Genomic DNA, 26,795 nt, shown 5'->3' with positions numbered 1-26,795 from the left:
ATAATTTTTGGGGGTCCTTGACATGAAATATTGAGCACCACTGATAGGTATTTCAGAAAACTGTCAGGATTTAGAAGACATTTTTTTTTAATTTCGACGTCAGGCCTAAATGGGTTAAATTATCATTAAAGTGTCCCATCTCTCTCTCTCTCTCTCCCTCCCTCCCTCTCCCCCTCCATATCTCTCTGCAGGTGGTCCAGTTGCTGCTGTGTGACCTGCTGCTGGTGATGAGGACCAACGTGTGGCGGCTGCAGCAGCAGCAGGCCCCCGGCCCGGTGCAGGGCACGGGGGCCCCGGGCTCGGCCGGCCCCGTGGGGGTCCAGCCCGCCTCGCCCTCGGAGCTCCAGGGGTTCCAGCAGGACCTCAGCTCTCTGCGCAAGATGGCCCAGACCTTCAGGCCCGCCATGAGACGGGTATATTTCAACCTTTTTGTTATAGAGATGCTCCGGTTATCGGCCAGCGATCGGTGATCGGCCATATCGGCCGATATTCACCCTTATCTGTGATCGGCAATTTACCCTATCTGGAGAAACTTACATTTATACCACTTAACACATTGAAAACTGCCCAAAATCACTTTCACCTAGAAAATCCATTCACATTTTTTATAATTCAGCTGACTGTGGAGAGGAGACACATGCTGGAACTTTTTACTTTGAAATGTTTTATAGTTTCTGAGTTATTTAATTTAAACGCCAAATGCATTCTCAATGGCGAAAACACAAACTTTGGCACCACGTATTAAAAAAAATATATATATATTGTTTTGATTTTTATGATTTTTTTTAATAAAAAAAATAAAATAAAAAAATATATATATATATATATTTTTTTTTTCAAAGACGTCCACAGACGTCTTGGGCTATGCCCGTGCGGTAATACCAAGGTGTTAAATGGTGTAAAAGATCAATCAGATATATAGTATGACATCATTTTGCATTTTTGTGACAGGCCTAAACATTCTCCCCTTCCTCCCCCCACACACACAGGAACAGTTTTGACGTGGGTTTAGACATATAATCATTTTGGAAATATTAAAATCTGCAACATTTCACAAGATCGGTATCGGACCTATCGGTATCGGCCGATCATGAGAAAAACATGATCGGCCCCAAAAAACCTGATCGGGAGCATCCCTACGTTTTGTTTAGAAATTCTCTGAGAGAGCACTGAGGGAGATGATACCAAGATTACACGTGTAAATAAATAAATAACACAAGAAGCAAAGAAAGACAATATGTGCACTGAGCTCGTTGCAAGAGGTTCCAAGAACCGGGTGCATCCATTCTAAAAAGCACTGTTTTCTCCAGTTCAGATTTGACAAGAAGGATTAGCCATTCGCTAGATCGAGTTGACTAGGGGTGTGTGTGTGTGTGCGTGCGTGCGTCTGCGTACGCATGCAGTGGTGAGTTGTTCTGATGACTTCATCACTGACTCATCATCTCTCTCTCTCTCTCTCTCTCTCTCTCTCTCTCTCTCTCTCTCTCTCTCTCTCTCTCCCCCCCCCAGTTGTTTCTCCATGAAGCTACAGCCAGGCTGATGGCGGGGGCCAGCCCCACGCGAACACACCAGCTCCTGGACCGATCGCTCAGACGGAGAGCCACCCCCGGAGCCAAGACAGGTGCGTGCGCGCGTGCTGGCATTATTGTTGTTGCTGTCATCGTCACTGTTGTGGAGTTTTCCGTTTTTCCTACTTTTTTATTATTTCACTCCTGAGATGTTTGTGAGTCAAGTGTTAAGTGTGATGTGAAGTATAGTTGTTCTGATACCTGACACCAGTATCGGATACGCTGCCGATGCCGCAGAAAATATGTCAGTCTCTACTCTAATTTATGTCGTTCATATCTTATTTAGTATTTGTAATGCTTCAGATAGTCGATGTCTCTAGCTGTAAGTGTGCTGATTGATTGATTGATTGAAGAATGTATTAACAGTTTGCAGAATTACAGTACATTTCAAGCACAAACTCAATACAAAGGCTGTTAACTGTGAGTGGACGACCCAATTAAGCATTACTCTTGTTTCCAATAGGGTCCACCATGTTCAAATCATCAAATGCTAGAAGAATCTGTCTTGAGAGATTCCGACGACTGGCATCTTTAACCCATTTAGAACTGGATTAGACCGGATTCTAACAATGTCTTCTAAATCCTGACGGTTTTCTGATAAACCTCATGTTTCTATATATCGGTGTTTCTCAAACCATTTCATGTCAAGGACCCCAAATATATATCTCAAAATGACCCTCCCTCCAGAAGCAAATATTTGAGTTAAAAAAGTTCGCCGTGAAAGAATATAATATTCAAAAGATTTGCACAAATTTTAACGTTTTTTTCTTCTTCAAAACAAGCTATTTTTCAACAGCTAAAACTTAAAATAATCCTCAAAGTGGTTAACCCATTTTGGGGCGGGAACCCCTTTTGGTGTTAGCATCATGTTATGCTTTAGCTATTGAAAAATAGCAGATCTACAAGCTCATAGCGCGCCACCGAGTGGCGCGCTACGAGCTTGTAGGTCTGCTATTTTTTGAAAAATCGTGAAAATGCGCAAAACAAATATTTTAATATATATTAAGGCGACACATATGTTGGCCTCAGGTCTTAATGCTTTAATCCCCCCCCCTCCAGAGGAGATGGAGACGCGGCCGGGCCAGCGGGAGCAGGCGGAGGCGGTGATGCTGGCGTGCCGCTTCCTGCCGCCCTCCTTCCTGTCGGCGCCGGGCCAGCGTGTGGGCATGCTGGCGGAAGCCGCTCGCACCCTGGAGAAGCTGGGCGACAAGCGCACGCTGCACGACTGCCAGCAGATGATCATCAAGCTGGGCAGCGGCACCACCGTCACCTCCAGCTAGAGGGAGACAGAGAGACAGCGGCACCACCGTCGACCTCCAGCTAGAGGGAGACAGAGAGAGAGACAGACAGAGAGAGAGACAGAGACACACACACGGTGGTGTGGTGTTGGGGGGGGGGGAGGGGGAGGGGCTGTGCCAAGGACTATTAAAAGAGGACGGCGAAGCGAAGACCGTGCGGTGGACTCCATGTTTGCTCCCTGGAAAGGAAAGAAACATGCGCAAGGTGAGACCAAGGAAGCTGAACGCTGAAGTGTTGGCTCCATTGCACACGTTTCTTTCCTTTCCGGGGAGCAACATGGAGTCCCACCGTACGGTCTTCGCTTCCTAACCTCTTTTAATGAACCTTTTGGCTGTGCAGGGAAGGGAAGGGTGACGTCATCATCTCTCGATTATTTTTATTTTTTTTGCACTACGCTGCACATCGTCGCTGTTTGGCTGGAAACATCGGATGTCCCCCTGAATACGTTACGTGTTTTTGTTTTGTTTTGGCCAGGAAGTGGACGAATAAAAAAAATATTGTGTTTTCGGGAACACAAATAATGTTATGATTTAGTCCCATTGTTTATTACTTTTCATTGGTTTCAACTAAACAATATTTCACATATATATATATATATTTTTTCTCTACTTCCGTGTTCCTATGACAAAGTGGGACATTAATTAACAACCAAAAACAAAAACAGAAGTTGAGATATGGATACATGCAAGATATGAGGTTCTCTGTCAAGACAGCCACGACTTATAGAGAGTTCTTTTTTTTTTTACCTTTTTCGTTCAGTGTGTTCTCTCCCACACGGGGACGACGCAACGAGTTTTATTTGTTACAAAACAACACGTGAGGCCGATTTAACTGACACGCCGTCGTATTGGCGCCGGTGTCGCTATTGGCCGAAACATTAGCCAATCGGAGCTTTTATAGGTCGATCGGCCAGTTGGTTTTGGCACTCGGCACTGTACCGAATTGTCTGTACAAACACACACACACACACACACACACACTATTTCTTGTATTTTTTTTAAGGACATTGTGAGAGACTATACCTATCATATGTAATCATATCAGACCTTTCATAACCACCTGTGGTTCAGAATTTCAGTTGCTATACGTAGCAACATAGTTTTTGTTTTCTCCTCCTCTTTCCGCTGAGCCGAATTCTCTTGTGTCGCAGTGAGAGGTTTCGACCACAGGGGGGCGCTGTAGGAGCCCCCACCTTTGAGAACCACGATGCATCCAAACATGATTTGTCAGTTGGAGTTGGCGGTCTGTAAGTGTTCCACATCACCCCATTCGACTGGTATCACCCCATATAATCGGCGAAATCATCTGTTATCAGCCCAAAATGACACGTCCACCAGGGGGAAACCTTGACCAGGCTATGTGGTGAGGATGCCAGTATGGACATTTTGGCCCCATTCAAACGGGCTGATAACAGATGATTTCGCCGATTATATGGGGTGATACCAGTCGAATCGGCTGTCCACATTGGCCGAGGATGTCGGAAATGCCCCGTCATTTACCGTGCGTCATTTACCGTGCGTCATTTACGACGCGTCTCGTCCCGAACGGCGCTGTGAAGCTTGTTTTGAATCGGCTGTTTTCCATAAGCGACGCCGTCGTGCGACAAAAGTTGGGCTACAACAGGCTCTTTCAGCAGGGTCCAGCCCCCCTCCCCCCCACCGCCCGCCCCCCTCCCCACGGCCCCTTCCCCTCCCGACCCCCCCCCCCCCTCCCCACCCGACCGGGACGTTGATCAGGATTAGATAACCCATTTTGACCTGAGATCAGATTCTTAAAAATGTCTCTTCTACATCCTGACAGTTTTCTGAAAAAGCTATGTTTCTATGTCGGTCGTTCTTCGGATTAAAAATAAATAAATAGCAGACCTACAAGCTAGCTTGTAGATTTGCTATTTTTCAATAGCTAAAGCATAACACAATGCTAACACCAAAAGGGGTTCCTTTAGCACTGTGGAAACCTCATAATGTCCAAAAACACTTTTAATGTCGTGATACAAATGAAAAAAACAAACAAACAGCAAAAGTAGCAGATCTATACAAGCTTGTGAATCACTTGTCACTTTTGATTATTTTGTGTGACACTGCAGTACGATCACAGCTGTAATCAATTTACGTAGAATATTATGGCGATTATATATATATATATATATATAGGAGGTTTATGGCCAACAGCGACCGTGGACTCTGTTACAACCGGGGGAGGGGGAGGGGGGGGGTGGAGATTCGTCCGGGACATTTTGATCTTGGCTTTGACCTGCTGAACAAGCCTCAATTATCTCTTTCATGTGCACTATATTATAGCCTCCCGGGGCTGTTTTCAATTAAATTAATAAATATTATTAAGGCTTTATTGCAATTGATAAGTTTTTCATAGTTTGTCTTTACTTTACTTTTATTTTATTTTTACTTTCTTCTCCCCCCCCCCCCCCTGTGTATATATATATTTTTTTTAAAGTGTATTTATAATCTTTTTCAGTGTTTCGCATCGATTCGACGCATCGAATTTCCCTCTTATTTTATTTTATTATATTTTATTTCGTAGTATTGAAATATGACCCCCCCCCCCCCCCCCCCCCCCGAAATAGGCATGCATGGGCTAGCCTTTGTAACGTGCGAAAACGAGAAAAGAAAATTAAAAAGAAAAAAAAAATTGGCCGAAGGGCGTGGTCTCTGTTGTCTAAAACGTCAAAGCGACTCGTCTCTTCTCGGTCGACAGTTTGCACTATTGCACAAGGTGTGTGTGGAACCCCCCCTCCCCACCCCCACCCCCCCCAAAAAAATAAAAACTCGAGACATGAGTGTCCGTGGTGCCATGCGCCGCCGCCCTCGACCACGACCGTTAAAATCGTTGTGACATCATTGGGCGCCATACGGCGGGAGCGCATAAAAGAAATTAGGCCTTCTAGCCCGCCTGAACGGTAAGCCCCGCCCCCAACTCGTCTGTTGTAAAAGATTTGGCACTTTTTTTTCCTCTTTTTTTCCTTTTCTTTCTCCTGTTTAACGTCGCAGGTGGTGGTGTTTGTTTTTTTTCAGAAGAAAAAAAAGTTTTAAAAACTTTAGCGTGCATGTGATTTTTCTCTTTCTTTCTGTCAGACTGTGTGTGTGTGTGTGTGTGTGTGTGTGTGTGTGTGTGTGTGTGTGTGTGTGTGTGTGTGTGTGTGTGTGTGTGTGTGTGTGTGTGTGTGTGTGTGTGTGTGTGTGTTGTCCGAGGAGGATCAGTATTTTTCTAGTGTGTCGTGTGGTGAAATACGTGGAGAATGGACGACCAACGTTGTCAAAATGTCATTGTTTGTTAAAAATGCATCGATTTACTGACACCCCCCTGTCTCGATTCCTGTCTCCTTTTTCCTCTCGCTCTTTGGTTTATTCCTCCACGATGTAAATATAAAGACCCTTTTGTAACTAAACCTTTTGACTTGGTGTGATTTATTTTATTATCTAATGAATTGCATTTTTAATGAATTGCATTTTTATAGCGCTTTTCCAAGTGCTCAAAGCGCTTTACAATGGTTAATTCATTCATACATTGGGAGGTGAAGCGGCGAACACAATGGTCTACGCCAGCGTCCTCACTTCCCACATTCACACACCTACCGATTCATTGGAGGCAATGTAGCCCCCTTTCTGAAACCAGCTCCTCGCCACTCGCTCTACACACTTGCCCTCGATATGCGCGTTCACGCGAGGCTGCGCCATATTAAGTGTCGTCCGAAACCAAGCAGCCTTGAGTGGAAGTGGCTTATAAAGCCCTCAAGAGCGAGTCTGTGCCGATCTAGACCATAGAGTATATAAAAGGATAGAGACTGAACTGGCGCGAAGCTCCGCCCCCCCAGCTATTCATGTCAGTGGAAGTTGCTCAGTGGCGTTTTGAAGCACCCGGAAGACTGCCGGAAGTCCCTCCTCCGGACCTCAAATTTGAGGTGACGTAGGGAGTGATGGTCCTACATGTTAAAGCCCAGCTGCACGGGGTTTCCCGGTCATGAATACACGGGTTCGCCTGTAGTCCCTCCTCCTACCACTAGGGCCCAGAGCTTCAACGTTGAATAGCCTCACTGGCCCCTTGATCTAGACTCGATTGCCTTGTGCAGCCCTGCTCTGTGTCCGCATGGAAACCGTGACCTACAAATGTAAGAACCACCACAAATAAATGATAAATAAACTCCTCCTAATAGTCCGGGAGCCGACTGCTGATTTTTGGCTGAACGTGGTTTCGTCAGATAAAGTTTTTTTTCTCAACTGATTCTTGTAGCTTGGGGTCCCCTCTTAATAATTCAAGAGGGTGCCCAGTGATATCCCTTGGGCATTTTTTGTTATTAACCCCTTAATGCCCGAAACAGTAAAAATCAACCCAAAATAGAGTTTTATGGTATGTCATGCAAAGTGCTTGATCTAAATGTATCAAATTTGCTTTCTACAGTGTTTATACATGACAGTGGATGTGTACAGTGCATCAGATTTAATATTGATGTATTTTTAGATATTAACCCCTTCATATCCAAAACACCACTTTTTGAGTGGTGTAAACCACTCCTACGACTGGCTTTGTTAGTTTGAGCATGGTTGCTACGGTCACCCAGTTCACCCGGGTGTGATTTCATTACGTCAGACATTACGTCAGACCACAGCTGATCAGGCTATATAAGACCTTACACCACTCAGTTCACACGGGTGTGATTTTTCAAATGTGTATTGATAAATGACAAAATACAAATATTGCACGAGATGAATAAACAGTCGGATTACAAAAATAATATATTTTTGTAATAGTATCAATTCATAACTGTAACCTACATAATAGAAACACAATTCGTCCATGTTACCTTTCCCTGCTATTTCGACTGACAAGCTAGTAGGGAATCTCTGGGTTACTTTAGTAACCTCAGTTTATTAATCGAATGGAGCGATGAGGATCGCCATCTAGTGAACACAGAAGTACATCCATAACCTCACGATCAAATTGATTTGTTTTGTTGTGCCTTTTTTACGTGACATTGCGTGGTCTTTGATCCGCCCCCAGGTGATAAATATCACCTCCATGCTCTGTCACGTCATTCCTAGACAACCAGCTTCTTCTGCCGTTGTTAAGCAAGAAGGGTAGTAAGGGCGATCCTCATCGCTCCATTCGATTAATAAACTGAGGTTATTAAAGTAACCCAGAGTTTATTTAATCTCATTCCGCTAAGAGGATCGCCGATGGGGAATCATACACCCCCAGTATGACTACCACTAGTTGCCAGGAAAAGCACGAGGGGGCCATCGAGCCCCCAGTATTTGTGTCACAGGTTTTCACCTGTGACGGCCAACCCAACCAACCCTTTACCTGGGAGCGACGTCCAAAACAGCATGAGCCATTTCAGACGGCACCACATCCAGGTTATAGTACGCGGCAAACGTTGATGGAGACGACCAACTTGCCACCGTACAGACATCCTGAATAGAGACACCTTTTGCAAGCGCCCAGGATGCCGACATGCCCCTGGTGGAATGGGCCCTCAGGCCCTCCGGGGGCTCCATGCCTCCAGCTGTATAAGCCCTTCTTCCTGAAGGGGACAGTCCTGTCCACATAGAACTTCAAGGCCCTAACCGGGCACAGACAATTCAACCTCCTGTCCTCCACTGAAGAGAACAGAGGTGGGTGGAAAGCCGCCAGATCTACCGGGGCCCCTCCGGAAGGGAAGGTTTTTGGCATGAAAGAGAGGTTTGGCCTGAATGACAGCCTGGAACCATTGCCACTAAACCTCATGCAGCTCGGGTTCACTGAGAGGGCATGAATATCACTGGATCGTTTTGCCGTCGTCAAAGCGACCAGCAGAACGGTTTTCAAAGTGAGGACCTTCAAACTCACCGTGTCCAGTGGTTCAAAAGGATCCCGAGATAGGGCGTCCAGTACCAGTGTCAGGTCCCAGGACAGAACCAGTGACCTGGTTATCGGTCTGGCACGTGCGACGCCCCTCATGAACTGACGGATCAGCAAGTGTTCACTCACTGGTCTGTTATTCATACCTACGTGGTAGGCCGAAATGGCCGCCAGGTTGACTTTAACCGAAGATTTTCCAAGATCCCTATCAAGAAATTCTTGTAGAAAAGTAAAAATGTCCATCACTGACGCCTGAAAAGGGATAACCCTGACAGGTCTCGATGAACACCAACGTTCAAACACCTTCCAGGCTGTGTTGTAACGCTGTCTAGTCGAAAGAGCTCTAGCACCCAGGATAGTCGAAATGACCTTCGCCGGTAAGCCTCCAGCTTCTAGGTTCGACCCTTCACCGGCCAGACCCACAGATCCAGGTCCTGTGGCCGGTGGTGGAATATTTCGTGCCCTGCCTGGGACAGCAGGTCCCTCCACAGAGGGAGCTGCCAAGGTTGGTCGTATAGGAGGGGGAATATCTCTTGTCTCCAAGACCCCCAGGCCGGTGCCACCAAGAGCACCTTCGAGCCCTGAGCTCTCACTCTGGCCAGAACGAGAGGAATCAGGTCTAAGGGAGGGAATGCATACAGTAGACCCCGGGGCCAGCGATGGGCCATCGCGTCTATCCCCAGGGCCGACGAGCCCCTCATTGAGAAGAAGAGCTGGCACTTCTTGTTCTCCTCTGAGGCGAACAGGTCCACCACCGGCGTCCCGAACGTCTCCCATATTTGTGCTGCCACGCCCTGGTGTAGGGACCAGTCGTGGTAGCGGAGAGGGCCCCTGGATAGCAGGTCCGCGCCTGTGTTCAGGAGCCCTGGGACATGACAAGCTGTAAGGGACAGAAAGCGCGTGTCGCACCAGATCAACAGTCTGTGTGCTAGCGTGTGTAGTCGCAGGGACCTCAGGACCTGTTGATATAGCACATCGTCGTGGTGTTGTCGGTACGAACCAGGACGTGATACCCCCGTATGAGCGGTTCGAACTGTCGCAGAGCCAGAAAAACTGCTAGTAGCTCAAGGTAGTTGATGTGGGCGGATCTCAAAGATCCCTCCCACACTCCTCTGGTCGTCCTGCCTTCGTGGGTGGCTCCCCAACCAGTCAGGCTGGCATCTGTGGTGAAGACCTTCCTGACCACTGGTAGCCCCAAAGGGACGCCCTCCGTCAGGACCTGTCTGTTTGACCACCACTTCAATGCAAGCGTGCAGGTCCCAGAGACCGTAACTCGTCGTGAGAGGGCCCTGGTGGGCACCTGCAGAGAGCCTATCCATCGCTGGAAAGGTCTCATATGCAGTCTGCCTAACCTGACTAGGGATATGGCCGACGCCATGAGTCCAGACATCCGTAGGCACGTTCTGAACGGGAGCTTGCAGCCCCGTTTGAACAGAGCTATACACTGTAGGAAAGCGTCGACCCTTGCCGGACTCAACCGAGCCGTGTAGGAGACCGAATCCAGTGCTATGCCTATGAACTCTATCGACTGTGAGGGCACCATCACGCTTTTCTCGTGATTTATGGTGAAACCAAGGGAGGACATGTGGGACACGATCCATGTCGTGTTCCCTAGCGCCTCCTGGGCTGAGTCTGCGGACAAAAGCCAGTCGTCGATATAGCTCGGGAGCGAGCGCTGTCTCGGTGCACTTCACGAACACCCTGGGACTCAGGGACATCCCGAAAGGGAGAACCGTATACTCGTACACCCTCCCCCTGAACCCGAACCTCAGGAACTTCCTGTGTGGCGGGTAGACCGGGATGTGGAAATAGGCGTCCTTTAAATCTATTGACGTGAACCAGTCGTTTCGGCGTAGAGAACGCACCAGGGACTTGGCCACGGCCATGGCAACACCTACCCCCACCACCCAGAACATTCTCGACACTCCTAAGCCCGACATCGATTCCCAGAAAAACTCCCTCACCTCTGTCCTGGGCTCATCGATAGACTTGCAGCACATTATATAACACCCACCTTTCCATGTACATACACACCACCCTAAGCTTCTTACACTATTACACAGGTATTACACTCACACATGTAGCATAGCACACACACCATCCACACTTGCCAAGGCACCCATAGTCACCGCACTAGTGATATTAGATAGGATTTACCTTTTTTAATAAATTCCTGTAAACTTAGTTCTCGTCTCCGTCTCTGATTCTGGGGTCTCAGACAAATTTGGCTAGTTGGTATCATTGGACCATAACGGGATATGATGTGCATGACCACTTCCACATAAACATTAATACAGACATTGTAGAAAGCTAATTTGAAGCATTTGAATGGATAATTCTGCATAAAACGTCATAAATCTAACTGTATGGTATATTGCTGTTTTGGGCATGAAGGGGTTAATATCTAAAAATGCAAAAATGTTAAATCTAATGCACTGTACACATCCACTTTCATGTATAAACACTGTAGAAAGCAAATTTGATGCATTTAGATCAAGCATTTTGCATGACATACCATAAAACTCTATTTTGGGTTGATTTTTACTGTTTCGGGCATTAAGGGGTTAATAACCAAAAATGCCCAAGGGATATCACTGGGCACCCTCTTGAATTATTAAGAGGGGACCTCAAGCTACAAGAATCAGTTGAGAAAAAAACTTTATCTGACGAAACCACGTTCACCCCCACGGCTCCCGGACTATAAACAATCGGCATCTGATGCAGAATAGACAATGCTCCAACTGATGTTCACAAGGGCTCTTTATTTACCCCACCGTGAAAAAACTATAAATGAAAGTTATGAAACCACACAACAACTTTTAACACAATGATTTATAAACACCATGGATGTATATGACATGTCATTTTTGACAGTCACGCTGTATTTCCTTTTTCCATATTAATGAAATCCACATGTCACAAACATACACGATGCAATGCAATATAACTGTACAAACAAAATAACAGGTAACACAATTGCGTGATGGTAACCATGGCAACGAATGGTGTCTGTTTCCTGTTTCTGCACAAGGAGGGCGAGTGTATTTCCAAACAGTTTTGTATACCCAGCACCCTAATCAAGGGAACTTGTTTCAGCTGGAGGGGCACTTTCTGACGAGGGAACCTCCTGAGAGCACTTCAAGTCAAGGGACTGGTTTCAGAAAGGGCCTAGGGTTCAGTGTCTTGTCCAAGAACACACTTCGACTTCGAAGAATGTGGACAGGTGGAGCCGGGATTCGAACCGCCGACCCAGGGATCATTGGACGACCTGCTCTACCTCCTGAGCCACAGCCGGCCGTATGTGTTGTATGTGTTCAGGGAGAGGGGTTTGATAAAGCAGTGCCTTTCAAAGATTGTTATAATTAGTTTAGTTTATTAGTTTGTTTTTTTGTCCATACAAAAAACATTCTTAGTTCATCACATTTTTTTTTTCTTATTCTGGAAAAAAAGCCTACCCTTTTGTCATTTAACTTAAAATAATAAAAATATATATGTATACCCCTTTTACAGGTTTTCAAACAAAAACAGTTCATGTGTCATCTTTCTACTGAACAATGTAATATTCAAGTAAAAGAATAAAATAAAAGTGCTTACATGCCTTTTTTTGTTTTTCTAAAAAACAAGCAAAACAATATGCTAATAATAGTCACAGTAGTATCGTTCTCACAACAACAAAAATGGCACTTCATAGCACTATGGCCACTTGATTAGAGCCTTTACTCTGTGTAGCTATTTAATATAAATGTTTTTGAATACCTTCTTAACCCATTTTGGGCGGGAACCCCTTTTGGTGTTAGCATTGCGGTATGCTTTAGCTATTGAAAAATAGCAGATCTACATAGCTCGTAGCGCGCCACTCGGTGGCGCGCTATGAGCTTGTAGATCTGCTATTTTTGAAAAATCGAAGAACGACTGACATAGAAACATAGCTTTTTCAGAAAACTGTCAGGATGTAGAAGACATTTTTTTGAATCTGATGTATCCTTAGCTCCACGGTCTTTCAGTTCGTCATCACATCTATTCCACAGCTGCACACCCTTTATCGTTATACAATTACTTCTCACGTTGTTCCTTTCTTTTTTTGTTTGTTTAACCCATTTTGGGCGGGAACCCCTTTTGGTGTTTTAAACATTATGTTATAATTTAGCTATTGAAAAATAGCAGATCTACAAGCTCATAGCGCGCCACCGAGTGGCGCGCTACGAGCTTGCAGGTCTGCTATTTTTGAAAAATCGTAAAAATGTGGCACAAATCTTTGAATATATATATATAATATATGAGTGAATGTTTTTAACTCTCTAAATGGGTTTTAAACGTACATTTTCCTCTGAGTGAATAACAGCTCTCTCTCATTGGGCGGCTGTGGCTCAGGAGGTAGAGCAGGTCGTCCAATGATCCATGGGTCGGCGGTTCGAATCCCGGCTCCTCCTGTCTACATGTCGAAGTGTCCTTGGGCAAGACACTGAACCCCAAATTGCTCCCGATGTGCTGGTTGGTACCTTGCATGGCTTCCGCTGCAATCGGTGTATGAATGTGTGTGTGAATGGGTGAATGTAATGCACAATCTATGTAAAGCACCTTGGATAAAGGTGCTACAGTATATAAATGCACCATTTTTTTCATGGTTCTGGATACAGTGTTTTTATTTTAGCTCTAAACGGTATCTCTAATGTTTTTAAATCAACTAAATCCTTAAATTTCAAAGCACGACATTTTACAAATAATTCATTGGTTGGGTGAATATAGTCAACCCCATTTACAATCCGTATGGCTTTTTTTTTGCAGTAGGGTGATACAGTTTGTATTGGTTGTATAGTTGTTGCCCCAGACTTCAACACAGTATGTGATATATGGAGTTATGAATGAACAGTACAGGATATATAATGACTTCTGGTCCAGGATATGTTTAGTTTTGTATGCAGTATTGCAATAGATTTCGATATTTTTGCTTTTATATACTTTATATGAGGTTTCCAATTTAGTTTATTGTCAATGATTACTCCAAGAATGTGTTCTCCCACACTTTCTATTTCTACTCAAGTCAATCCTGAGTTTATAGTGAGGACCAATTATAGATTATAGATAGAAGATAGGTTGAAATGTGGTGAAGAGGGCCTTTAAGCCGGCCTGGGCCGTGGCTCAGCGGTCCAGGCACCTTGGCCGGTAATCCAGTCTGGCAGTGTGCCGCGGGTTCGACTCCCGATCCGGATGGCCTTTACTGCATGTCTTCCCCCCATCTCTCTCCCCATTTCCTGTCAGCCTACTGTCTGTCCCTCCATGAAAAATATAAAATAAAGGCGAAAGCCACAAAAAAAAATACATTTAAGAGGGCCTAGGTATATGAATATGTTACCATTGCCAAACACATTTTTAAATAAAATCTTGAAAACATATTCAAATTTGCAGGTAATATCTGCTATCTTTACCACATGAGACCATCATGAGTCAAAGTCAAAGTCATACACGTTACCGCAGTGAAATTTGTTCTCCGCATTTGACCCGCAGCCAAGGAGTGGTGAGCTGCAGCCGTGCCGCGCTCGGGGAATCATTTGATTAGTAGATTTGACCCCCCAATCCAACCCTTTGATGCTGAGTGCCAAGCAGGGAGGCATTGGGTCCCATTTTTACAGTCTTTGGTATGACCCGGTCGGGGATCGAACCCCCGACCTCCCAGTTTCAGGGCAGACACTCTAACCACAAGGCCACTGTCTGGCCATGACATGAGACCATCCTATGATGAAATAGGAAGTAGTTACACTGTAACTGTCAGTAAACAAACTAGTGACTGAGGTCCCACACAACAATCAGGGTTACATTTTATTTTGCCAATTTAATGTCATGCAAACTTACATTACATTTTTTAAGACAACAAGGACAATGGTCATGTTTATTGATCCATCATTCAAAGATTAAACTGTAGTCAGTGCCACCAGCTTTGACAAAATCGGAAACGGTCTTGCTCCCCTTGAAATCTTTGGTTTCAACAATCTGCAAGAATAAAAATAATTAGTTACATTTGTATACAGTCTAATAATTTAATCATTATTAAGGATCACTGAAATACTACAGTATCTAGAAAGGCAATATCATTTTGTCAACCATATGCTTTAAAACTTTAAAACAACTATTTTACGAGAGTTTGATGTCACTTTTGTATGGTGTACTATAGTTTGAAAACTACATTCTGAATGACTACAACTTTTCAATGTAATTTCACCATGAATCCTTCTTTGGTTTGAAGTTTGAACTCAGTATTATATTGTTGTAAAAAAGAAACAAAAAAATCTCTCTTACCACCCACCCACATTTCATAGACTTAGCATCCACCACCACTGTCTGACCACCTTCTCCATGGTGGTTTGGGTGGACAAACCACCTGGTTTGTCCACCACTGGCTGAGCCATCAGCCAGTGTCACTCTAGGAAATACACACAAACGTAGTACACTTTGATCTGGTGTGATCTACAGTAGATGTGTGTGTGTGTGTGTGTGTGTGTGTGTGTGTGTGTGTGTGTGTGTGTGTGTGTGTGTGTGTGTGTGTGTGTGTGTGTGTGTGTGTGTGTGTGTGTGTGTGTGTGTGTGTGTGTGTGTGTGTACGTATGTGTGTTATTATAATCAATATGAATTATCAACTAATTAGTATAATTGGGCATGATTTTACATTAGAAATATTTCATAGTCATGGAAAGAAATGATCACTGAAGCTCTTAATATAATAATTAATTTGGGTAATAATGTCAGTTCAAGTCACTAACTGAATCAACATGGTAACCATAGGGTGTAACCACCATTCAAGGAGCCATTTTGTATATTGTGCATTGTGCAAGAAGAATACTAACATACAGTACTACATACTATTCTCAGCCTGCTGTTTAGTACTATAAAGTAGTATCTCACTTTAGTATACTATACAGTAGGCTCTCAAAATTGCCTGAATTTAGTATGCATTTCACATACTGTACTATTTAGTAGCTACTAAGCCTTTAGACATACTATTAGAAAGTAATTTGGCATAGTAATATGTGAATCGTAAGGGCCATATGTGACAGTCTACAGTTAGGGGACTGACCTGACTCCATAGTGGATTAAAGGTCTCTTCATTCTTTCTGCCTTGTGCACAGCAGAGTTATACAGCTTCCTGAGGTCTGACGCGTTGGACAGGTCATAATCGTAGGAACGAGCACCTCCTGGAAAAAGTTAGGTCGAAAGCAACAAAGAACATAATGTATATTTCAGATACAAGTTACAACAAAGTGCAGATGCATACACTGTGCAATATACACTTTGATCTGTTATGATATACAGTAGGGTGTGTGTGTGTGTGTGTGTGTGTGTGTGTGTGTGTGTGTGTGTGTGTGTGTGTGTGTGTGTGTGTGTGTGTGTGTGTGTGTGTGTGTGTGTGTGTGTGTGTGTGTGTGTGTGTGTGTGTGTGTTTTCATCATAAAATAGATTAAAAAGTAACAACATACCACCACCAGTAGATGACTCCTGCACAGCAACCACCAGCACATACAGGAAAGGTAAGATAAGCATTTTATTGGAGAACATGGCTGGTATAATCATTTGTTTTGCTTGAGCACAAGTTGTTTGAAATGTTACAGTAAGGTTTCGTTTTTTATAGCCCATCTTTGCAATGCGCCTCCCCATTTTCACTGTGCGTCACGTCAGTGTGTTTTTCCTTCTACTTTACTGTGCAGTGGGGGACAGAACGGTTTGAAGGATGTGGGAGGGAAGCGCTTTTGTGGAATGGAATTCCATCCCTATAGGTGTGGCCCTTCTCAGCTTCAATTATGTTTTTCATACCAATTGTTGCATAGAAGCATCATGGTTTTGTTATGCGTATACACACCCATGGTACTGTGCCAAGAGAACTCACAAATCAAAACCAACGCACGCACACGCAGTCAAGTTGTCTACCGATGTTAACCATCTCAAACCCTCACCCTAACCTAACCTCCCACGGGACAGCACACCTAAACCTAACCGTAACCCTCTCCCAACCCTTAACGCACCCCTCACCAACCTTAATCCGGTCGTCTTAACGCACCCCTCATCAACCTTATGTCTAACCAAAGGATGTGAAATGAATTATGACTATATTTACCCAGGGTATCTGGGCTAAGCTCAAGAACTTGTTTCCAGCAGGCCCTGCTCATAGAACACATTTCATCGTAGTGGTTCAATGCCTTGTTCAAGGGCACTTCAGCGGTGGTAATTTTAACGTGTCGGACAGCTGATTCGAACTGGCGACCTTCCGGTATCAAGACCGCTCCGCTATCCGTTCGGCCACCGCTGCCTACTGACAAAGTAGTTCTACATTGCAGTATTGATACAGTAGCCTATTTGCATCCTAACTGCTATTCATTCACAATAAACATGTTGAGAAAAACAAAATAATGTATGTACAATTAAAAGGGAATAGAAATGATGTGTACACATGTCCAATAAATGTATAGCCAATGTATAGCCTATGTACTGAGGTCACTGGAGAGTGGAGAAGGAACTGCACGGAGGAGTTGGGGGTCATTAGCCAGGTGAAAAAAAATGGTTTGGCTGGTTTTAAAGCTACAGTGTTGGGGGTAGGGTGACCATATCCTACAGTTCATCTGGGGATTACAGGGTCTGGGTGTTCATTCAGAATGTTGAAAGTTTACAGTAGCAGATATTGGATGGAGCCCGCACACCACAGGTATAAGAAAGATGTTCTTTATTGAGAATTCTGACAAAGTTTCGATCTATTTGATCTTCATCAGGTCATGTGAACATACACACAAGTTTGAACATTTATAATAAGGGAGTGTCCCCATTATCCAATCAAAACACCACATTTTGGTGATGGGTATTTCAACCCCCCACTGTGTCTGCCTTTGCCCACCACTTTCAAACTGACAAAGGACCTACACAGCCAGGAGGAATATGCCCTAAGTGGCAGTGGTGGCCGAAAGGATAGCGGAGCGGTCTTGATACCAGAAGGTCGCCAGTTCGAATCAGCTGTCCGACACGTTAAAATTACCACCGCTGAAGTGCCCTTGAACAAGACATTGAACCACTACGATGAAATGTGTTCTATGAGCAGGGCCTGGCTGGAAACAAGTTCTTGAGCTTAGCCCAGATACCCTGGGTAAATATAGTAATCATTTCATTTCATCATTTCATTTCACTTCCCTGTGGGATTTCTGCTCTCAACTAAGTAGGTAAAGATTTAAATGCTTTAAATTTGTTTTATTATATGTAAGCAGGCAATTATGATGGCATTTCATACAGTTAAAAAGCTTGACATCACTATAAGGTTCTTCACCGAGTTAGCATTAAATAGGTAAAAAAGTACAGACAATACATTGATAATGTTAAAAAACAACTATTTCTTCAAACTTTCTGTAAAATACATTCCTTAAATACATTTGGTATGTAGCTTACAGGTTATATACAATACAGGCAAACATTCAATGAAAAAGCAGATCTACAAGCTCACAATGCAATGTGTTGTGTTGTGAGATTGTAGATCAGCTATTTCCGGCTAAGGGATTCTGTGTAGAAGGGCAGGGCAAGGGTAAGAAGAAGTACATTAGTGTAATAGTGTAATAAGTATAATAGTGTAATACAGACAGCATTTTTTTTCAATGAAATTGGCTGAAAAAAGCCACTCGTACTATAATCTCGCTTTTAGCCATTAGATGGCACCATTTCCCCCAAAAACAGCTCGTCCCGTCTCGTCTTTTTTTCTCCTCATCTTTTTTCTCGTCTCGTCTTTTTCTTCTCGTCTCGTCTCTTCGTCTCGTCTTTTTTGTCTCGTCTCGTCTTTTATTTCTCGTCGCGTTTTTTTCTCTCGTCTCGTCCTTTTTTCTCGTCTCGTCATACGAATAGGTTCATAATTATTTCTAAAATTAATTAACTTATAATTATATCGGTCGGCCTCATGGTGGCGCTATAACAGCCCACTTTACGTATTGGCTTATAACTCTTGAACCATAGGTTCAATTTCTTTTTCCCTGGATTTCTTGGGCCATGACGCATCTGACCATATAGGCCACGCCCATTTCCGTCAGGATAGATTTTCCGCCATTTTCAATTTTCTCCAAAACACACTTGTTGCTCCTCCTCCTACAGATTTTGTCCAAATATCACAGAAATTGGTACTGTTAAGGGAGGATTATGGTCTCATTATTTGTGATCAGCAGACAGAGTTGGAGGCACGACACAGCGTCAAGGAGTCAGGCATCTTTATTTCAAGTTGTCAGTAGGTCCTCAGTACAGCAGAATGGTAGCATGGTTCCAGCAGCACTTTCCCCCAGCTCTCCCCTCCATCAATCAATCACCCCCCTTTTATTATCAGGCAAGTCTCAATATACAACAGGCGAATAGACAGTCGGTAACAGGTGGTTTATTCAACATCTCCTTTCATGGTTGGAGTTAAAACAAGCAGGAAACAAACATGCTTATTCTAATCTGTTCTATTGCGAGAACAACACACTATTAGTAACACCTTTGTTGACAGTGGTCTAGTGGGCATGGGAACTACAGCTGTCAGATTGACAGCTGTCGTTAGTGGTTGTTTGGGAGAGGAGACAACTGTCTCGTCTCCTTTCTGTTCTAAATAGGGAGAGTTATACGAATACACATTTGCTGACATGGTGTTCTTACAGTAGGATGGAAATTAAGGTGTATATATCTATTTGGTAATAGTAACACCTTAACTGCCTGGCTTGGAAACTGATTCAGCTGTCAGGTGACAGCTGTCGGTCCGTCCAAATGCGTAGTTGTGGTGGCCCATTCAATTTGACTGAATGGGAGAACTTATATATTTAAATAGTATAATTGGCATTCTAAAACTGCCATTACAGTACACATGATCTCTGGACCTAAACGATTAAAACACCACGGGCCAGACTTTTGGTAGTCCATATCGTTCGTCTGTAATCGCCGTCCGAAGTTTTTGCCAGTTTGCCAGTCAGTAGGCGTTGACACCACGCATCTAAATCAAGGAAGCAGGCACGACTGCAATTCATTTTAATGTCTCTGATTTTTATCGGGTGCACGGTCTGGGAAGAACCTGTTAAACAAGAGAATACCAGCACTCATGGAACTGTCCTTAAAGGAACTTTATTGTTTCCATAGGTTTTTAATCTGAGCATTTCCCAGAATATAATTTTTCAGTGTTCCTTGTATATATATATTTTTACCTCATGGTTCAATTTGGTAATGTGTAAAAAGGCTGAGTCACACTTGTTGTTCACAGCACACACCTGAAAAAAGACCATTGATATGAAATATTCAGACTGTACATGACCAAGACATCTCCCTTCAGGAAGGGTACATGGGTATTTGTGACATGGGGTGCCGGAGCTAAAGGAAACCCTATTACTAAAGTACGGCTTTCCTGGTGGATTGTGGAGGCCATCCAACTGGCTTATGCCAGTACAGGGTTGCAGCCTCCTGAAGGCCTGAGGACACCGAGCTGAGGAGGAGGTATGATTTAGTTGTTATTGTAATTTGACACTTTGAAACACTTTCTCTCAACTGACAAAAAATATAACTATTTACTTGTCCTGTTCTGCCCTCTTTAACAATTATGTCATGCCATGTTATTTTCCACTGTGGTCATACAGTTGACTTGACTCATACATACCATGACAAATGTGGTACCGATATCGCATACAATATACCACAAATCTCCTGCAACATATTAATGAGCATGTCATCCTGACACTATATATTTAAAATTGTGAATATTAAATATACGTACATACGAACAACGTTCACTGGAGTTCACTGTGTTGTTGTGGAGCATTTGATATAAGGTAACAAAGTAGATAGACTAGACACCAGTAGTGTCATTGCTGTAACTTGGTATCTGCAATGTATTCTGTTGCTGCAGGGTGAACTATGGGTAGCATTATAGTATAATTGTCTGTTTTGGAATGAGGGAACATAGGGCTGAGGGAACTTGGGTACGGTCCCCAGGAAGGGAGAAAGGAGATGGCCTTCATTTTTTCCAACACATTTTTCCAGTTGGCTTCTTGTCATTATGTTGGAGGACAACTAAGGCACGATTCATACTCCTATTTTAGAGCCGAATAAAAGTCGGTTCGGCTCTGTAGAACCTACAATGTGACGTCATTTGAGGTTCGGGGGGGGCAGGTACCGTCCTAAAGTCGGCTCTTTGGTGCTACAGCGGTAAAATAGGAGTATGAATCGGCCCTTAAAGGCTCAAGAGACACACCCACATGCACAGAGCCGAGATTCACCTGAAACATCAAACGGAATCTCATATTTCCTCAGGCCTAAAAACGATTTTCATATACCTCTCACATTTTCTACCTGTGATTTGTTATGAAATAGGTTTGCATTCAGCAGTCAGCAAGTTTTTTTTGTTTTACCATATTTTGTTCTGTTAGTCCCTGTGGAGCATAATTGGTATATTTCTTTGCATTTAAAGTGATTTAATTATTTAGTATACTGTATAAAAAGATCTACATTTGCTGAATATGTGTCCCTTTCTCATGCACTTTGAGAATTCTGCTATTACCTTCCTTAAGAGTAACCTTGTGCATTGTCTTTATTTCAATTTTTATCTTATCTATTATTTTCACTGTATTTTTATTATCTTGTTGTCATGTTTAAAAAAAACATTGTCAAAGATATATTTTCTAACATATAGTTTCATCTTTTCAAAGGAACCAGTGCCCAGTCAGAACCAACTTCAAGCCTAGGTGGGTTTGCCTGTGGGATCCACATGGGCCAGTCTTAGCCCATGTGGATCCCACAGGCAAGCCCACTTGGATCCCACATCTATCCCATATGGGAAAAAGGTGGGTCCCACAGAATTGCCAAGGTGGGGCCCACCTAGGGCCCAAGTAGAACTGGTGCCCGCTGACAAGCCCACTTGAAGCCCATATAGTTCAGCCCACCTTGAAACCATAAGGGACCCGTGCCAGCCCCACATAAATTGCCAAGGTGGGGCCCACCTAGGACCCAGGTAGAACCCACTTAAAGCCCACATGGGCGAGCCCAGTTAGGACCCACTTTGGTCCCACATAAAATTGCCAAGTTGGGGCCCACCTAGGACCCAGGTAGAACCCACTTAAAGCCCACATGGGCGAGCCCAGTTAGGACCCACTTGGGTCCCACATAAAATTGCCAAGTTGGGGCCCACCTAGGACCCAGGTAGAACCCACTTAAAGCCCACACGGGCAACCCAGGTGAGAACCATCTGGTGCCCGCTGACATTTCCATATGGGTCCCATATAGTTATCCCACCTGGCTCCCACATAGGGAGCCCACCTCTAAACCATATGGGACCCACATCGGCGTGCTGGCTGGGATGTCTTCGAAAACCATGAAAAACGACATACTATAGTATTTGTATGCCGTTCAAAAGCTTTTCTAAGTTTTCTAAGTTATATAATGACTTTTCCCCAGTGGAAAAGTGATGCATGTGCATACTCTCTAGACTCTTTTGTATTGTTCACAGACATGCTGTTGGTGCATACTGTTACAATATAGGAGGACTATGTGCATGTGCATACATATGATGATGTTTTATTCTTTGTCTGCTCTTTGTCTGTTTCGAACATTTGCTAATGACAAGATCTTGTCATTAGCAAATGTGTGTGTTTGCCTGAAAAGGAATCTTTGAAATGTTACATAGTTTTAGAAATATAGTGCTTTCAAATTTGAGAAATGTACAATGGGGCTCAATTAATGGCAGTTTTTATAATTCAGCTTACTGTGCAGACACATGCTGGAACTTTTTACTTTGAAATGTTTTATGAATATAGTCAACCCCATTTACAATCCGTATGGCTTTTTTTAGTAGGGTGATACAGTTTGTATTGGTTGTGTAGGTGTTGCCCCAGACTTCAGCCCAGTATGTGATATATGGAGTTATGAATGAACAGTACAGGATATATAATGACTTCTGCTCCAGGATATGTTTAGTTTTGTATGCAGTATTGCAATAGATTTCGATATTTTTGCTTTTATATACTTTATATGAGGTTTCCAATTTAGTTTATTGTCAATGATTACTCCAAGAATGTGTTCTCCCACACTCTTTCTATTTCTACTCAAGTCAATCCTGAGTTTATAGTGAGGACCAATTATAGATTATAGATAGAAGATAGGTTGAAATGTGGTGAAGAGGGCCTTTAAGCCTATAGGTATATAAATATTTTACCATTGCCAAACACATTTTTAAATAAAATCTTGAAAACATATTCAAATTTGCAGGTAATATCTTACCACATGAGACCATCATGAGTCAAAGTCATACGATTTGTCTCACACGTTACCGCAGTGAAATTTGTTCTCCGCATTTGACCCATCTCTTGGAGCAGTGAGCCGCAGCCAAGGAGCGGTGAGCTGCAGCGTGCGCCGTGCTCGGGAATCATTTGATTAGTAGATTTGACCCCCCAATCCAACCCTTTGATGCTGAGTGCCAAGCAGGGAGGCATTGGGTGCCATTTTTACAGTCTTTGGTATGACCCGGCCGGGGATCGAACCCCCGACCTCCCAGTTTCAGGGCGGACACTCTAACCACAAGGCCACTGTCCGGCCATGACATGAGACCATCCTATGATGAAATAGGAAGTAGTTACACTATAACTGTCTATAACAAACTAGTGACTGAGGTCCCACACAACAATCAGGGTTACATTTTATTTTGCCAATTTAATGTCATGCAAACTTACATTACATTTTTTAACCCATTCTGGGCGGGAACGCCTTTTGGTGTTAGCATTATGTTATGCTTTAGCTATTTAAAAATAGCAGATCTACAAGCTCATAGCTACGAGCTTGTAGGTCTGCTATTTTTGAAAAATCGTGAAAATGCGGCACAAATCTTCAAATCAAATATTCTTTCAGAAGACTTTTTTTTAATTTCGACGTCAGGCCTAAATGGGTTAAGACAACAAGGACAATGGTCATGTTTATTGATGCATCATTCGGCCAGCTCCCAGGTGACAATATCAAAGATTAAACTGTAGTCAGTGCCACCAGCTTTGACAAAATCGGAAACGGTCTTGCTCCCCATGAAATCTTTGGTTTCAACTCTCTGCAAGAATAAAAAGAACTAGAAAGAAGCAATTCTGGGAAATTGCAAAGTATGGTTGCCTCCATCGCACCCGTCGCACCGACGTCGTTGGGGACCCAAGGAGTCTGCCAGGAGGTGTTGTGTTAGAGGCCAAGGCCAAACAACATGCCATTCAAATTTGGCGCTGATCGGATCCTGATTTGGTGACATATAGTGTTTTAGTTTTTTCGAAAAAAATTGGCCCCTCCCACTAATTTTACGAGTCAATTAAATGGTCACATCACCTTTGAGATCATGTGTAAGTATTTTGGTGGGGATTGAGCCCCCCAACAAATTGTTTTTTCAACAAACGGTGACATTTCTGGCATTTGCGGCGCCCCCTATGGGTGAAAATGGAATTGCTTTTGGCGCTACATTGATTGAACCACTCTCGACATGTGATTAAAATTCCGTGTGGATTGAACGTTCCGTTCATTATTTGTGGCATTCTTTGTAAAATAGGCCCCTCCTACTAACTTCGGAAGCCGATTATGTCCGAACGGTATGGACTATCAAAATTCTGCCAGTGTTTAAGTAATCGGATAGCACCAGAGATGTTGTGTACCAATTTGTGTGAGATTTGGACAAAATCTGTTGGAGGTGGAGCAAAAAGTGTGTTTTGAAGAAAATGCAAATTTGGTGCAATTTCGTTCTAGACGGAAATGGGCGTGGCCTATGCGGGGAGATCCGTCATGATCCAAGGAATCCATGGAAAAAGACATTTTGATTTTACGACTTACGGTTCAAGTGTTATAGGGAAAAACGTGAAGTGGGCTGTTATAGCGCCACCATGAGGCTGAGTGATGTAATTCCTTTTCAATTAATTTTCATAATTATTATGAACCTCCCTCCTAAGTCTTGTAAATATGGCACTTACGGTTTCCAAGGGAAAAAAATACTTAAATTGGAGCCTTAATTGTGGGCTCGCAACAGCGAGCACACACTAGTTATTGCCAGTTTATATTTGTGGGCTCGCAACAGCGAGCACACACTAGTTATTGCCAGTTTATATTTGTGGGCTCGCAACAGCGAGCACACACTAGTTCTTGCCAGTTTATATTTATTATTCTTCTACTTCCAATTTCCGCCCTTTTCTTCGTCCTCCTACTACTTTCACACTCTTTATGCTAGAAATTTAGTTCAAACTTCAAACTGTTCAGCTCTTTGCAGTTATGTGTGCTTGCATTTAGATTTTTACAATTGTTTATACTTTTTTAACTTTTAAACTTTTAAACTTTTTTTTACATTCTTTATAATGAGAGTCGATGAGAGAAACGTCCCATTTTTCACAGTTGACTTTTTTGTGCTCTTATTACTCTGTCATACTTTCACTTTGAAACTCCATTCAAACTTTAAAATGTTCATCAATCTTTGAATTTTCATTGGTGAAAAAGGTTTTTTGAAAAAGTTTATACTTTTTAAAATATTTAACTTTATTTATAAAATCTTTCTCTCATAGACAATGTATGGGATTTTATCTCTAAATCAACCTCACTTTTGCAGCCTCATTACTCTGGCATACTTTGTCGTAGAAACGTGATTTAAACTTTAGCTAGATCACACGACTGTGGACTTTTTCGTGGTTCAAACCGTATTCGAATATGTTACACGGTTTTTCCGAAATCGCAGTTCAATCGCAGGCCGTTTCGCGTAATCAGTGTCCCCTTAGAGTGCGGGGCCTCCTTGAGTAGAGTGTGGAAACTGAAATTCTTTCCTTGGAAATTTACCAAACAAATTGTCGTCCCGGCCAAAATATTCACTTTACACAGATGTTCTTTGGTCATTTTGTAGCCACACATGTCCTCTTTCACACAATGTAACCACCAAAGCACAGATACATACAGAATGTGAACTACGGCCTTTTAAGTGACACAAATACAGTCAAGCTGCCCATTGACCTCCATTGTATAATTCTTACGAGGAAAGTATCGTGAAGACAATTCTTAACTCGCTCTTATAACCACATTTTCGATCGTACCAACACCACCATCGCACATGTTGTACCTCAATGTCTCAGGCCACTCAAAGTGAAAATAATATTTGCATTCGACTTTTACTTTTTGCGATAGAGCAATTTGTTCGGGCATAGGTTTTTCCCTATTCAGGCCCATTGAAATCTCCCAGTCATAGTGAAGCACTGTTTTACTCTCCCACAGCTGAGACATATAAGGGCTTAATTACAGGGCTGACATTAGAGTTACAAGATCTCAATGAGTTGCTCTGCGAAACCTTGTGAGCTTGTAGGTCTGCTATTTGTGCAGTCACAGACACACGCATGCATACGCACTCACGCACGCACGCACGCAGCTTGTAGATTTGCTATTTGTGCAATTAGGCTCTACGCACAGAGTCACAGACACACGCATGCATGCACACGCACACGCACGCACGCACGTGCACACGCACGCACACACACACACACGCACACACACACACACACACACACACACACACACACACACACACACAAAAACCCTGTCTTTTGCTTGCAGCATGCTACAGTCTTGCAATTTGCTCCATGGGCTTAGACCACCAATAGGAGCACGCTGTACTTAATTAATTGCTTAAGCCCCGCCCTTCTGTCTTCCCATTGGCTGGCCTTTACACAGCTCTAACTTTTGTTTGCAGCATGATACAGTCCTGAAAATTTGTTTATGGACTTACACCACCAATAGGAACACTAATATAAACTTAAAAAATATATTTTTTTTAATTTTTTTTTTTACCTTTTTTTTTAAAAAAACATTTTTTTTTTAAACTTTTTTTTTGTAAACTTTTTTTTTGTAAACTTTTTTTTTTACAAACTTTTTTTTAAAACTTTTTTTTTTTAAACTTTTTTTAAAAAACTTTTTTTTTAAAAAACTTTAAAAAAATCTTAAAAATAAAAAACTTAAAAAAGAAAACTTAAAAATGAAAAACTTAAAAAATAACTTGAAAAAAACATTTAAAGAAAAACTTTAAAAAAACTTAAATACTTAAAAAACTTTAAAAAAATGAAC

The 26,795-nt window shown here is 42.9% G+C and overlaps 1 protein-coding gene and 1 long non-coding RNA gene across 2 annotated transcripts; both read left to right on the top strand.

Moving 5' to 3' along the window:
- Positions 1-191: 191 nt before the first annotated feature.
- LOC306918596 (sterol regulatory element-binding protein 1-like) lies at positions 192-2,933 on the top strand (the record flags this gene model as incomplete). The annotated part of the gene is made up of 3 exons (XM_079531487.1): positions 192-413; positions 1,510-1,621; positions 2,628-2,933. Coding segments are annotated over 3 exons (555 nt in total), but the record flags the coding sequence as incomplete, so codon positions are not given.
- A 1,613-nt stretch (positions 2,934-4,546) lies between these two features.
- LOC306918595 lies at positions 4,547-6,273 on the top strand. The gene is made up of 2 exons (XR_013789355.1): positions 4,547-6,010; positions 6,077-6,273. It is a non-coding gene; the product is annotated as an uncharacterized lncRNA (long non-coding RNA).
- The last annotated feature ends 20,522 nt before the right edge of the window (positions 6,274-26,795 follow it).

This window comes from Electrona antarctica, assembly GCF_951216825.1.
Source record: "Electrona antarctica genome assembly, contig: scaffold_399, whole genome shotgun sequence".
NCBI lineage: Eukaryota > Metazoa > Chordata > Actinopteri > Myctophiformes > Myctophidae > Electrona > Electrona antarctica.
This window is presented reverse-complemented; position numbering and strand designations above follow the sequence as displayed.